Source organism: Coturnix japonica, chromosome 2, assembly GCF_001577835.2.
Source record: "Coturnix japonica isolate 7356 chromosome 2, Coturnix japonica 2.1, whole genome shotgun sequence".
In the NCBI taxonomy this organism is placed as follows: domain Eukaryota; kingdom Metazoa; phylum Chordata; class Aves; order Galliformes; family Phasianidae; genus Coturnix; species Coturnix japonica.
This window is the reverse complement of record NC_029517.1, coordinates 75,224,993-75,239,298: the sequence shown is the minus strand read 5'-3', so window position 1 is coordinate 75,239,298 and position 14,306 is coordinate 75,224,993. Positions and strand designations below refer to the sequence as shown.

The following is a 14,306-nucleotide window of genomic DNA, read 5'->3' as shown; positions in this document are numbered from 1 at the left end:
TTATCCCTTCTGTAGTAAACTTATTTGAAGTTATATAAAGTATGACGTTTTTTTTTTTTAAATAATAAAGTGATAAGCCTTGAATAAAGTGAAATTGCAACAAATTAACACTGGCATACAATCAACACAGGGGACTTCCTTGCTCTCATATTTAATTGTGGTTGACATATGACCATCTGGATTTTATGGAACTTTAATAGCATGTGGTAGAATGAAAACTTCAGGTTATATTGTTAGAAAAGAATGATCAAAAGTACTAAACCAGTAGGCAGTCAAATTTTTATTTTCTAAACAAAAGTGAAGCGTCCACTCTTCATAGCAGATTTTAACATTCCATTAAAAGGAAGGACTTTTGAAAATGGAAATTGGAAATGTAGGTCCCATTATTGATAGAAACCAGAAATGTTCTGTGACTGGAAAGTTGCTCAAGACCTTTAAAACTACGTAATTTTCAGGCGTCACAAAGGCATGATTTGGAATTTAGATATGTTATCTTTTTATATTCCACCACAAAACGGTCTATCTCCAATGTCCAATAATCACCAAATTGTTTTTATAACGTATTTTATGGTTCAGCATATTTAGTTACCTCATTCATGGTTGGATTTTCAGAAGAACAGTGCATTACACTGATACAAGTTGTAATTATATTATTAAACTTGCTAGTGTTTGTTGATGGATACCCCTGCCCTGCAGTTCATTAAGGTAGCAGAAAGAGCTGTGTCTCTGAACCAAGGAGATAAGGAAGTTCTGCTGAGTCTTTGTACCAAGGAAATAGGAGGTCCTGCTTGGAATTGGTCACTGAATATGTAACATACTTCTGGGAAACTTGCATATGTAACATAACTCTGTGTAACTTCTGCAGATGTAACATGAGTTATGTATATATGCTGAAGATCTTTTGTGTAAGACATGTGAGAAAGAAGGATTACTCCCATGAATCCAACACTGCTATTAAATGACTAACACTCCAACTTAAGTTTTCTGATCAACCATCGTATGGTAACAACACTTTCCATTGACTACAGGGGATATTGCCATTGATTATGAACCATTTATTTCAGTGTCTGCACATGGTTGCTTACTTGACACCTTCATAATGCTATTTTCTGGCATGGATCTAGCTGTTACAACAATTTTAAGAAAAGATTTATTGGTTTTGTCTGTTTATTCTCTTTGAGCAGAAGCATTGCAAGCTTCAGCTAGTGAAAACTTTCAAAACTGAAGAGTTATATCAGACAAAAATCTAGTAAAGCAGAATCAGTATTAAGGTCTTGCATATTTTACTTTTAAATGATAATGATGAAAATAATTTCTCATTAGTTCAGAGTTCAGTTGAATGTCCAACTGCTGTTATTATCAATTGTTCCTTCAATGGAAAGAGTCCAAAGCAGTTGCTTACCAGATGGCTTGACAAGCACTGCCATGAAGTCCTGGGTATAGGAACTAATATACAAAAGGACACAAGGGGACTTGGTGGTACTGAAGCTGAAGCTGAGTTCTTCTTTATTCAAGTTATGGCTGCTCACTGTAATCTCAGAATCTGTAGAGCTCAACAGTGTTCGGCTAACTAAGTCCTTCGTGCTAGTCCCTGGGGAATGGAAGTTGTAACGAAGCCACATTCCTTCTTCAAAAAATGCTCCAACATCTTTAAAATAAGAAAACAACAACCAAAACCAACAAGAAAGAACCATGAAGAGAAAGTCAAATTGAATGTGCTGACACATGTTGTATGAAACATATTACTGTTGACCAGAGCAGAACTAATATGTACGTGTTACTACTGCTGCATTATTAAAAAAAAATCCCAATATTTAAGTTAAAAGCCTCACTGTTTTCCAATGATAATGAAAAGGATAATGGAGATTATACTTTGTTATGAATCTTGGATAACTGGATTCACACAGTTAAGGAGAGATTTCCTTCAGTTCACAAAGAATAGATATACCTACATCCCACATCAAAAGCACAGATCAGAAGAATCACACCCTAGATTTAATCTCATTGAGGTCTTGCAGTAATGTTCCACAGAAGGAGATATAAGGAGGAGAGATTTAGGAGGCATCATTATCAAACACTGTCAATGAAAAGGAAATGCAGAAGTTCTGACCAGCAAATTCCAGTGGATTTGGAATAAACTCACAAAGGAATGCAGATGATTACCAAACGTGAAATATTTGAAATATGATTGGACAAAATAATATAATATTATCTTCTTCAACCACAGTCATTCATGAGAGGTGCCTATTCAGGATACCTTACGGGAAAAAAAAATTAACTGAGGGGTTTGACTAATGGTGGGAAACGATGCATAAGTCACCTGAATTGTAGAATCATAGAATCACAAGGGTGGAAAGGACCTACAAGGTGATCTAGTCCAACCATCCTTCCATAACCGTTGCCACAACAAACCACTAAACTGTATCTTGGAGCTCCTCATCCAGACACCTCTTGAACACCACCAGGGACAGTGACTCCACCACCTCCCTGGGCAGCCATTCCAGTGCCTGACCACTCTCTGAGAGAAAAAGTTCCTTTTTATGTCTGGTCTAAACCACTTCTGGTACAACTTGCAACCATTTCCTCAGGTCCTGTTTGTTGCTTGGGAGAAGAGGCCAAGCCCCTCCTCATCACAACTTCCTTCCCTTCAGGAAGTTGTAGAATGCAGTGAAATCTCCCTGGAGCCTCCTCTTCTCCAGGCTAAACAATCCAGCTCCCTGAGCCATTCCTCATAAGACTTGTGCTCCAGACTCCTTACGAGTTTTGTTGCCCTTCTCTGGACACGTTCCAGGGCCTCAATGTCTTTCTTGTAGTGAGGAGCCCAAAACTTAACACAGTACTCAAGGTACAGCCTCACCAGTGCTGAGTACAGGGGAATGATCACCTCTCTGGCCACACTACTTCTTATACAGGCCAGGATGCTGTTGGCCTTCTTGACCACCTGGGCACAGTGTCAGCTCATGTTCAGCCAAGCATCAACCAACACACCCAGGTCCCTTTCCTCTTCACAGTCATCCAGCCACTCAAAATCTCCCAGGAGGTGCTCCACAAAGTTTCTGAGCAGCAATCTGAGACAAAATCTCATCTTTAATTACTGCAGAGAGAAAATAAAACTACTTTTACCAAAGTTAATACCTTAATTAGAAAAAGCATTGTTATTATTTTGCATTATGATGAAGCTCTTCCTATTTTTTGCTGCCACAGATTGGTACCGAATTACCCAACTAACTTCTGAAAAATCTATACACTATCTTTATTAAATAGGAAATATTTTTTATCCCCTTTTAGTATTTGGAGTAGTCATATCCTTCAGACAATTCAAAGCAAAAGCATTGTCTCAAAACATGTCAAGCAAGATGTACATTTTTTAAGCTATGTAGCGATATAGATACTCAGGAATAAGTCTGCTGTCTTTATTCTGAGCATCTGAGCACAGAACAGGTAAGAAGATGGGTGAAACTGCTGTGGATTTTGTTGATTATCCTGTAAGCCATAGGTATCCAACCTTTTGGCTGTCTGGGCTGCATTTCATGAATAGAAATCTTCTTGGGCCATATATACATAGGTCATTCCAAAAGTAATGCCCCCTATATTCCTCTTTCCATGGAAACAACAACAGATACGAAGAGCATAATATCACTATTCAATAGAGTAGATTCTTAGTGACATAATTTTTTTTTTAACATAGTTACCACTATTAGCTATGTATTTTCCAGCAATGATCAAGAGCCTTTATGCTGCATTCAGCACAATGTGACCAGCTGTCACCACTGCTGAAACACATCGCCCACTGCCTTACCGTACTCACATTCACTATTTGGTCTCAATAACAATTAAGAAAATGATGATAAATGTCAGTGGGTACATTTTTACTCACATGGAGGAATTCACCTTTGCTTCTTACGCAATTCCATAACAGACACCATTTTGACAGACTGCCCCTCTGTTGCTGTCTGCCACACAGCAACAAAATGTAATGGAATGCTAGTGGGAAGGATTAAATTCTACTGCCATACCAACAATACCCACCTCTGATATTATGGGTCAACATAATAAAACAGGAGGTATTACTTTTGGACTATCCTCACAAAATACACAATATTTTTTCCCTTTCTCATTTCCCAGGGTGTCCCTTGCCCCATTAGTCACAGTACTGGGCCAAACCGGCCCATAAACAATCGACACTCTCTCTCCCCTTCCTCCCCTTTTTGGGCCGGTGGATCTGCTGTCCCCCTGTCATGGACAGAGACAGATCTTGAGAAAACTCCCTGACACACGAATAAGTTGTGATTGTGAAATGAAGGCTATTATTCCCTACTAAGATGGAGATTATGGGGCTGCTCTGCAAACCCAACCATAAAGTACTAGGATAAGAGTTAAAGGATAAATTAAACACAAAATAGATTGGTTTTGGACCATTGTGTAATCAAAATAATTATAAAACCTCTGCTAACAAATGGTGTTGATAATGAGATTTTAAAGACAAGCCATTTCCAGCCCATTAAATTTTGCATTGTAACACAGTACTCAAGGTGCGGCCTCACCACTGCTGAGTACAGGGGAACAATCACCTCTCTGCTCCTGCTGGCAATACTGTTTCTGATGCAAGCCAGAATGCCCTTGGACTTCTTGGCCACCTAGGCACACTGTCAGCACACATTCAGCCGAGCATCAATCAGTACCCCCAGGTCCATTTCCTCTACATAGTCTTCCAGCCACTCTGCCCCAGGCCTGAAGCGTTGACCAGGGTTGTAGCCAAAGTGCAGGACTCAGCACTTAGTCTTGTTGAACCTCATCCCATTGGCTTCAGCCCAGCTCTCCAGCTGTAGGGCCTCAGTACCCCCAGGCAGATCCATGTTCCCAGCCAATTTGGTGTCATCTGCAAACTTACTGAGGGTGCACTCAATGCCCTCATCCAGGTCATCAGTAAAGACGCTGAAGAGGACAGGCCCCAGCACTGACCCCTGAGGAGCACCACCTGTGACCGGTTGCCAGCTGGATTTAACTCCATTCACCACTACTCTCTGAGCCCAGCCCTCCAGCCAGCTCCTTACCCAGCCAAGAGTGTACCCATCCAAGTCACGGGCTGCCAGCTACTGCATGAGAATACTGTGAGAGACAGTGTCAAAGGTTTTGCTGAAGTCTAGGTAGACCACATCAACAGCCTTTCCCTCATCCAGTAGATGGGTCACTAGATCATAAAAGGAGATCAGGTTGGTCAAACAGGACCTGCCCTTCATGAACCCATGCTGGCTAGGCCTGATCCCCCCAGTCATCCCACACATGCCGCATGATCTCCCTCAAGACAATCTGCTCCATAACCTTCCCCAGCACTGAGGTCAGGCTAACAGGCCTGCAGTTCTCCGGATCCTCCTTACAACCTTTCTTGTAAATGGGAGTCACATTGGCAAGCCTCCAGTCTTGTGGGACCTCACCAGTCAACAAGGAGCGCTGATAGATGATGGAAAGCGGCTCGGCTATCACCTCTGCCAGTTCCCTCAGCACTCTCGGGTGGATCTCATCCAGCCCCATGGACTTGTGGCAGTCCAGTTGGAGTAGTAAGTCTCTGACTGTTTCTTCCAGAATCACAGGGGGGTTAGCGTGCTCCCCAGCTGAGACTACCAGGTCAGAGAGAGGAGTACCCTGAGGATAACTGGTCTGACTTTGTCACCATGAAACCATGACAGACTTCTAAAGACAGATGTAAAGAAGGCATTCAGAACCTCTGCCTTTTTCTTATCCTCAGTGGTCACATTCCCAGCCTCATCCAGCAATGAGTGGATATTCTCCTTTGTCCTCCTCTTACTGTTAATGCATTTATAAATAAGAATTTCTTATTCCTTTTCATCCCAGCGGCAGGTTAAATTCAAGCTGGGCTTTTGCCTTTCTGATTTCACCTCTACACATCCTAATGACTTCCTTGTATTCATTCTCAGTTGCCTGTCCCTCCTTCCACAGGCAGTAGATTCTCTTTTTCTCCCGGAGCCTCAAGAACAGCTCTTTATTCATTCACGCCAGTCTTCTTCCCCACCGACTCATTTTGCAGCTCAGGGGGACCACCTGCTCTTGTGCCCCTAAGACTTCCTTCTTGAAGAGTAACCTGCTCTCTTGGACCCCTTTGTTCGCTAAGACTGAATGCCAGGGGACTCCCCCTACTAGCCTCTTGAACAATTCAAAGTCCACCTTCCAGAAGTCCAAGGTAGCAGTTTTGCTATTCCCCTTCCAAGCTTCATCATGAATCAAGAAATTTATCATTTCATGGTCAGTCTGTCCAAGGCAGCCCCCAGCCTTCACATCTCCCACTAGACCTTTCCTGTTTGCAAACAGCAGGTCTAGCGGGGCAGCTCCTCTTGTGGGCTCTCTGACCAGCTGCATCAGGAAGGCATCCTCTATGCACTCCAGAAACCTCCTAGACTGAAGGGGTACCAGTACCTGAAAGGGGCCTACAGGAAAGATGGGGAGGAAGATTTTATAGGGGCAGGTAGTGACAGGATGAGGCAAAATGGCTTTAAACTAGAATAGGGTAGATTTAGACTAGATATTAATAAAAAATTCTTTACTATGAGAGTGGTGGGACACTGTAACAAGTTCTCAGAGAGGTTGTGGATGCCCCCTCCCTGGAAGCATGCAAGGCCAGGCTGGATGGTTTTTTGAGAAACCTGGTCAGGGAGGTATCCCTGATTATAGCAGAAGGGTTGGAAGAAGACAATCTTAAAGGTCCCTTCCAACTCAAACCATTCTATGATTCTGTGATTCTATGACCTGCTATGAGTAGCAGCATCCCTGTTTTTACAAAAAATCAAATTTAAATCATGGATGTATAATTTGACTTGCCAGTAAGAAGTACTAAACAGGATTTAGTTTTTAAATTACTAAAAGCTGAAAAACTGATTTATTTATTCACCTATGCTCTGCCTTTTGTACATATCATTTACCTTTAATGCAAAATGGTCCATCATATGCTGTTTGGGAACAGTCACAGGAGTAGCCATTGTACTTCTCAACACACTTGCCACCATTGGCACAGTACATCCCATAGCTTGTGCAGTGGCCAGAGCAGCCAGGCTTCACCCCTAGAGTGACCTTTGCTCTCTCTTCCAAGTCCAGTGTTATCCCATTCATCCTTAGTGAGCGAATGCAACCTAGGAAGCCTTGCTGGCCTCCTGCGGCACCTGAGCAGAAATATTAATAAGACAATAGAGAACAGTTTTACAGGAAATATCCTGCTAAGCTTGTGACAACAGGTGGAATTAAGTAACTTATTTATAAAAGTGAGGCATTACCACAATCTAGTGAAATTGAAATCAGTGAAAAGCAAAACCTCAGCTTTCAGACTGTGCCAAAAATATACATAAAGAATAAGTACCTTTGCTTTACACATATCAGTTTTCAGCTTTAAGATTTTTAGAGATGTCTGTGGAAGAAATAGGCTTGGCTACACTGATAAAATATAACTTTGTTCACTATATATTTATTGCTGATGGATGTTAACAATAATACCATGATATATTACATATTTGAAACATGTTTAAATATATTTCAAAACCAAAATGGAGAAACAGGGAATAGTAAATATAGATGCTCATTTACAAGCAACATTAGGTATTATGCTTAATTGCCTAAGTATAGAGAGAAGGACACAGTAGTGAAGAGCTGTATTTCAAAATCTGGATTGGAATACTTTTCTTAGCAGTCACTAAGGATTATTTTTTTCTTGGTAAATACTTACTGAAAAACATGATTTTTTTCTCAGAAAGTCTCACCTAGGTCTGGATTAAAAACAAACAAACAAAAACAAACACCCTGAAATTGCAAGCAAAAGACCATGAGAAGTTGTCAGACAGTGCTCTCATCTATTTGATTACTGCAGTGCCACAGATGCTGGAGAGTTCCACATATACCTGAGGAGATTTTAACACTCATCTCTGCAGAGCACAGTGACTATTTACCTGCGTAGGGCAGAGGACTAAATACAGACCATCTGCTGCTTCAAATCAGCCACAGAAAGCAGAGGCTGCTTCAGATCAGTGTCTAGTAACTGGATGGATAATTTGGATTAAGAGAAGACAGTCTATTCCGGTCTCTTCTGAAATGCACAGGGTAGAGGCCATTCTCATGTGGTTCCACTTTATGCAAACTAATATACAACATGGTGATGAAAGAATCCTAGTGCTCATAATTGTTATATTTTTCCTGTCCTGATGGATGTCCTAACCCCTAGGATTTTAAGTCATCCCTCTGGTTCCTTCATATTTCCCAAGGAATATTTATCACAGAAAATGGAGTTCTGAAATAATTCTTATTCCGTGTTTCTCTGCAGGCTGTGATACTCAGAGCATTCACTGAAGAAACAAACTCACATCAGTTCTCTGTCAGACTTGGCTAGAATTTAAGTCAGAGACTCTATTCTTTGTAAGCTCCAATCCTCAAGTTATAGGAAATGTATCTGATTCAGAAAGAAAGAAAATCAGCTGCAGGTTTGGACATTCAGCTTTTGGCAGTACAAGTACCAGGTATTTCAAAAGATGGATGGTATAACTGTTTATTCAAAACAATGTATAAAAATCAGCAGTTATTAGCAATTCCCCAAGAACTCAGGCTTGAATATTTCTATCTCTTTCCATTTCCATAAAAAGTCTTGGTATTTCTTTCAAAAGTCTAAGGCTTTTTCTTCTAAACAAATTTCATATTTCAATTTATTTGGAAACAAGCTTTTATTGGGATCAGGGTCAGTAGTAAAGGATAAAGTCATCACGTAAACAATGACTGTATCTCTGCTGACACTTTTTACGTGGTTTACAGCAACAGTGTGCCACTTACCAAGAAGAGAACAGCTTTAAGCAACATTTTGATCAATTTCAGCTGCTGGACTAACATGGAAAAAAAATAAGGTAACATCTGTTTTTCCTTCTCCCTTCCTTTCTTCACTTAACAGATATGTAAAGAGGTAGGAAGGTGCTGCTTCTTTGCTCACTGTTTCATGTTTGTTTCCAACTAGTGGCACTTGCCATGTCTGGCTTTTGGAGTTCTAGGGCTAACAGTCAGAGAAATACAAGTACTGCTGGAATAAGATGCTAAAAATGCACTGGAAACCAGCAACTCCAGAAAGTGACTGTATTCATTTGGTTCTGGTGAATGAATTTTTGTGACACCATGTGATTCTATCCTACAGCAAATGGGAAAACAGCCCATTAGACTAAAGAGAAATTATTGCAGTAAGAGCAAAAGCATGGATAGTGACCAAACCTGTGTGACTAGGACAGAAACAGAAGGCTTATACAGTCCTGGCATGACCTATGCAGAATTTTTCAATTCAATTGTAAACAAGTACATGTGAGAGAGAAACCAGCCAAAACAGGAGTTTGGCAATACCACCAAAAAAATGACATGTTGCCGGTACAGAATATTTTCTCTTAGCTGATCCTCTTATCTCCGCAGTTTTGCAGGTGCTTGTAATTTCTCCTTCTTTATATTTTTTTTCCTCAAATATTTGGGAAGGCAACTTCCCATGTTAAATTAACTGATGCTAGCTAAACGTGAGGCAGAGAGTTCATTCAGTGCGTGAAAGCCTGGTTACCTTCTCTGCACCTTACCAACATAGAGCTGGCTGTACAATTCCAGTCGTGTGTGTCCTTCTGTTGGTGCTTTCTGAACTTCTGGAGGCAACTGATCTACCTGCAGGCTGGCCTGTTTGACGTTTCTCTCTGCGCTGACCCGATGCCACTGGTCATCATTCAGCTGACTGGGAGATCGGACGATTATTTCCACAGGTCCATTTCCAACATCAAATGAAAAGGAAACCTCTGTAGCAGCTGAAACGTTGAGCAAAATGATTTTTTTTTAATTTATTTTATTTTTTTGCTGTAAGCATATACATTTACACTTCTTAAACAGAAAATATTTAAGTAGAAGTACATACTTCTCAGACACCCTTCAGAATTTATGAGCACATTTAGCTCCTTCTAACATGAGCAGAAATTTAAGTACTTCCAAGAAGCCATTCTGAAAAGGCTCTAAAGGATGTGACAGAAATTAAACCAGTTGAAATTAACTCAGAGTAAAATATATCCTGAAAGAATAATTTTTATTTCCATTAATATTTTCAATGATATCAGAAAAATATGCTCACAAACTTTTAAAAGAAAACATCAATAGATCCTGATTTTTTTTTTTTAATATATATTTCTAATTTCCATAGTGTTTTTTTTTTTCTTCCTCTGGTAAGTAGTTAATTTCTACAATAAAATAATTAATATATTAAGTGGTGGTAAATAAGTGATGTGACATTTTATGGCTGAAAAAGAAACAGATTCTTAGCAAACACTATAGCATTCTATTTATAGGAAAAAAATAGAAAGAATGTTTAGATATTCTACAAATGTTCAATAAGCTCTATTAGACATTTCATCAGTCATATCCATCATGATATAGCAATATAATTGATACTGGTGGTTGTACAGAGTAGATTATTTTTGACTAAAAAAAAAATATTTTTAATTTCCTATTGAGATTCTGTTTATACTAAATGTGTTTTAAAAATTAATTTACAGTGTCAAAATACTAGATGAAAATGTTATCACAGAATGGGTTATTATTGACAGCATTCACAAAGGAGCATACCAGGCAAAAATAAAGACATCTGAGACTTCCATTTAATCTGTTTTTCTAAAACATACAATAAAGCTATAATACCATTTTATTTTTCAGAAAAATCTCTGATTAAAGCTTGCCATTAAAGAAATAAAAATGCTTCACTTTAGTGCTATCATGCCTTATAATTTCAGGGTTTCTAACAATGAACTTCAGTACTTCTGCAGTGTGTTACACCCGTATTCAGGATGTGTGTATTTGTCCCTTATATTTTGCTTTGAAGAAGCACCTCAGATCTCCTCACTGTCACAGAATGGTCCAGGTTGGAAGGTACCTCAAGGATGGATCATGAACCTCCAAGCCCTTTACCACAGGCAGGACCACCAACCCCCACATTTAATACTAGGTGAGGCTGCCCAGGGCCCCATCCAACCTGGCCTTGAACACCTCTCTGGGCAGCAGGTGTATGGGATGTGCATGCATGGAAGCCATGCTGGTATATAAGCTGTGTGACACAGCAGTAAATTGTTAGAAAACTCCATGGCATCCATGGCTGTGTCTCTCTTCCCCGGATTGTTGACGTTCCAGGATGACTAAGTTATTGACAGCAACATCACTCCCTTCAACTTAAAACACTTCCTCTTGGCCTGCTATTATCTACCCTTTCGAAGAGTTGACTCCCCTCCTGTTTATAGGCTCCCTTTTCCCAAACACTATCTTTCTACAGGAAAATGTAAAATGATAATTCCTAAATATGATATCGTTATGGTTTTGTAATTTTGCTATTGGTATTCCACATCATAACATCATGTGTAGCACAGAGAAGAAGAACTAGATGTCCCAGAGGACCTCACAGTCAGAGAGGGAAATACGTCACAGAAGTGACGCTGGGTCCCTCTTTCTCACTACCTGGCAGCAGGTGTGGGGGTGCTTCCAAGCCTTGCACTTTCAGTTCCAAAGTAGGCTTCTTGGTCTTCAGAAAACTCCCTCTCTCTTATTTTACTTGATTTATTAGCCTCAATTTGCAATAGATTGTATTATAGTGTATTGTCTTGCATTCCAATATCATAGTTAGTAAAATAAGTTTACTACTTTAGATTATTGCCACTGCTCTGTTTGTTTGCTTCAGCCCAGCTCCTATCTCCCTATCCCTTCCCCCTTTCCCTTCCCATTTTTGGGGTCAGGGAGCCCACAGGCCTACTGCCCCATCGTCATGGGCACAGACTAATCTAGATAACTCCATGACAAATATTCCTCTAATTCTGAGGCAACAGACAGCACTGCTGATATTGTTTTGGAGTTTCATGAGTGCAAAACCATCCTGGGAAACTTCTGCAAGAATATTTCCTGATTTGCAAGCTTCTGATCTTCCAGAAGGAAGTGTTTGGAAAATTATTGCTCTTTTAAAAGAGAAAGTGAAGTGCAGAGAATTGTCAAATAGAGATATTTCATGTAGAAGTCTTTATGACTGTACAGTCTAGCTACTTGCATGTCTTTAGACTGACTGTGTCACAGTCCGAAAACTTATTTTGTAATGAAATTCCTGCTTAGTGAAGAAAATCATTTGCTCTAATGTAAACTTAAGTGCAGTAGACATATAAATTCATGTTATATTCTTATAATGAATCTTATGTTTGTGAAGGAGCACCCCAGAGCAATCTTCTCATTAAAGTTTTGCTTTCAGTGCAGGTACCTACTGACTTGCTGAAAGAGACGTGCAAGGGCAGCACAGAATCTATGGGCTGTACTGATCCATCCATGAGCAACATAAACACATGAGTTTTAAAAACCAAAGGAGAGGAAATTATTTGCAAGATTGAAAAAAAAACCAACCATGAAGGACGTCAATGAAAAGATCAATTCAGATAAAATCACAGGCTGCTTGGCAGCATCTCACATGCAAGTTCAGTTGCTAGTTCTGATTCTTCATTCTCAGCTTCTACTTGAATAAAAGTCTCAGTCTCCAGTGTAATAATATTATTCAGCCAGGGTAGTGTCTAGATAAAATAATAATATACCAGAAGAAATCATAAGTGGATGAGCATCTGTGGTGGGATGACTCTGGTCAGCAGCTCAGCACTTGAACAGCTCACTTGTGCACTCCCTCACTCCAACTCTCTCCAGAGAGCAGGGAGAGAGAAAGTGATAAAAATCATGTGCTAATATGATAAAGAAAATGTAATAGTTCAGACAGAAAGGTTAGAAAAAAAAAAAAAGAGCCACCCAAAATAAATTAACAAGCAAAACAAAGGAAATGTCTCACTACCATCTCACAAGCAGAGCAATGTCTAGCTTGTTTCCAAACATGGACCACCTTCACAGCCCTATCACCTTCTTCTCTCTGCCCCCTAGATTTATTGCTAGGCATGATTTCATACAATATAGAATATCCCTTTGGCCAACAGTCACAGCTATGAGCCATTCCAAGTTCTTGGCCCTACCCAAATCAGAGGGAATGAATAAGTTGGATAAAGAAAAAGCCCTTACAGTTCCTGGTACTATTTAGCAACAGACAAAGTACTGGTGGTGTTATCAACACTAATATAGTCACAAATTAAACATACAGCATTTTTCTGCTGTAAAGAAAGTTTGCTCAATCCCAACCAGACCCTGTATAATATCAAATTTATTCAGAAGTTCTGTGTAACTATGTGGAAAATAGCAACAGTTCAGTTTTTTTTCCTCTCTAAAAGTATAGTTTTCTTTTCAGTTTCTCTATATCTATACATACAGCCTGGGATAATGGTGCATTTTGGACTCAAATACATACGTATTTTACAAGCTTTTGAAGGGAAGGATTAAAAATCATTTAACATGTAATCTGATTAGCTGTCCACAGTGAATTTTTCAGAAACATGTACACAGCAAGCAGTACTGAGATACCTGAGATTTCCACAAAGGCCAATCACTTTGTAGCTCAGAAAGCAAGCTTCCATTATGACCATTTTATTTTCTGTCTTACCAAATACCATATGTACAGTTGAAATAATATAAATACAATGTACAGGTGGAATAATACAAGTACAGTTGGAAAATATAGTCAGAGTGTATCTAAGGAAAAGGACTCACCAATTCTGAGGCCTTCAGTCAAGAAACAGTACTCACCAGTGTCTAAGCACACCAAAAGAACTCCACAAAGAAGCAATCTCCCAAAAGAGATGCTACCATAGTTGTGGTCAGCCCTTAAATGGGATTTAGGAGAGGTGGAGTCAAGCCCCACCCCTTCCAGGAGCACAGCTGAATTACCTTCACCTGTGCTCCCACAGCTGACTCATCGCTTGCCTCAGATGGTTAATCAGAAGTTCAGGCTGTGATCATATGATCAACTGTTTCCCTTACACCATAAAACTCAAGGTGATTATTCTAAAAAATGGGAATATGGATCAAACTTGGAAAAAAATGACTGAAGCTGCTTAATGAAGGAATTTAAAAAAATTTTTTTTTTTTTTTTTTTTTTAATTTTATTTGGTCAATATGAAATTTTGCGATGGAAATTCCATGAAACTAAACAACGGTGATTTTTTTTATGCACTTCTGGCACATACACTCCCTCAGTAAATCAAGGTTTGTGGGCTTGTGGCTACACTTAGTTTTACAATTTCTGTGCCTTCTTTATTACTCTTTTACATGGAGTTGAGCAAGCAAATATGTAATTAAATCTGAACATGTTTCTTTCATCACTTCCATTTTCAAAGGTCATCTGAACAGCCATCTGT

At 39.5% G+C, this 14,306-nt stretch overlaps 1 protein-coding gene and 1 long non-coding RNA gene across 4 annotated transcripts in view; one reads left to right on the top strand and one right to left on the bottom strand.

Annotated features, from left to right (window-relative positions):
- The window catches only part of CNTNAP2 (contactin associated protein 2), a 559,041-nt gene that overhangs the window by 83,441 nt on the left and 461,294 nt on the right, over window positions 1-14,306 (bottom strand). For all 3 annotated transcript variants that reach the window (XM_015854927.2, XM_015854925.2, XM_015854926.2), the window contains 3 exons: window positions 9,594-9,812; window positions 6,936-7,172; window positions 1,403-1,648 (listed from right to left, as the gene is read on the bottom strand). In XM_015854927.2, the coding sequence (XP_015710413.1) occupies window positions 1,403-1,648; window positions 6,936-7,172; window positions 9,594-9,812 (702 nt within the window). The remainder of the gene's footprint in view (window positions 1-1,402; window positions 1,649-6,935; window positions 7,173-9,593; window positions 9,813-14,306) is intronic.
- LOC107309837 lies at window positions 11,462-12,498 on the top strand. Its single transcript, XR_001553352.2, has 2 exons — window positions 11,462-11,549; window positions 12,275-12,498. It is a non-coding gene; the product is annotated as an uncharacterized LOC107309837 (long non-coding RNA).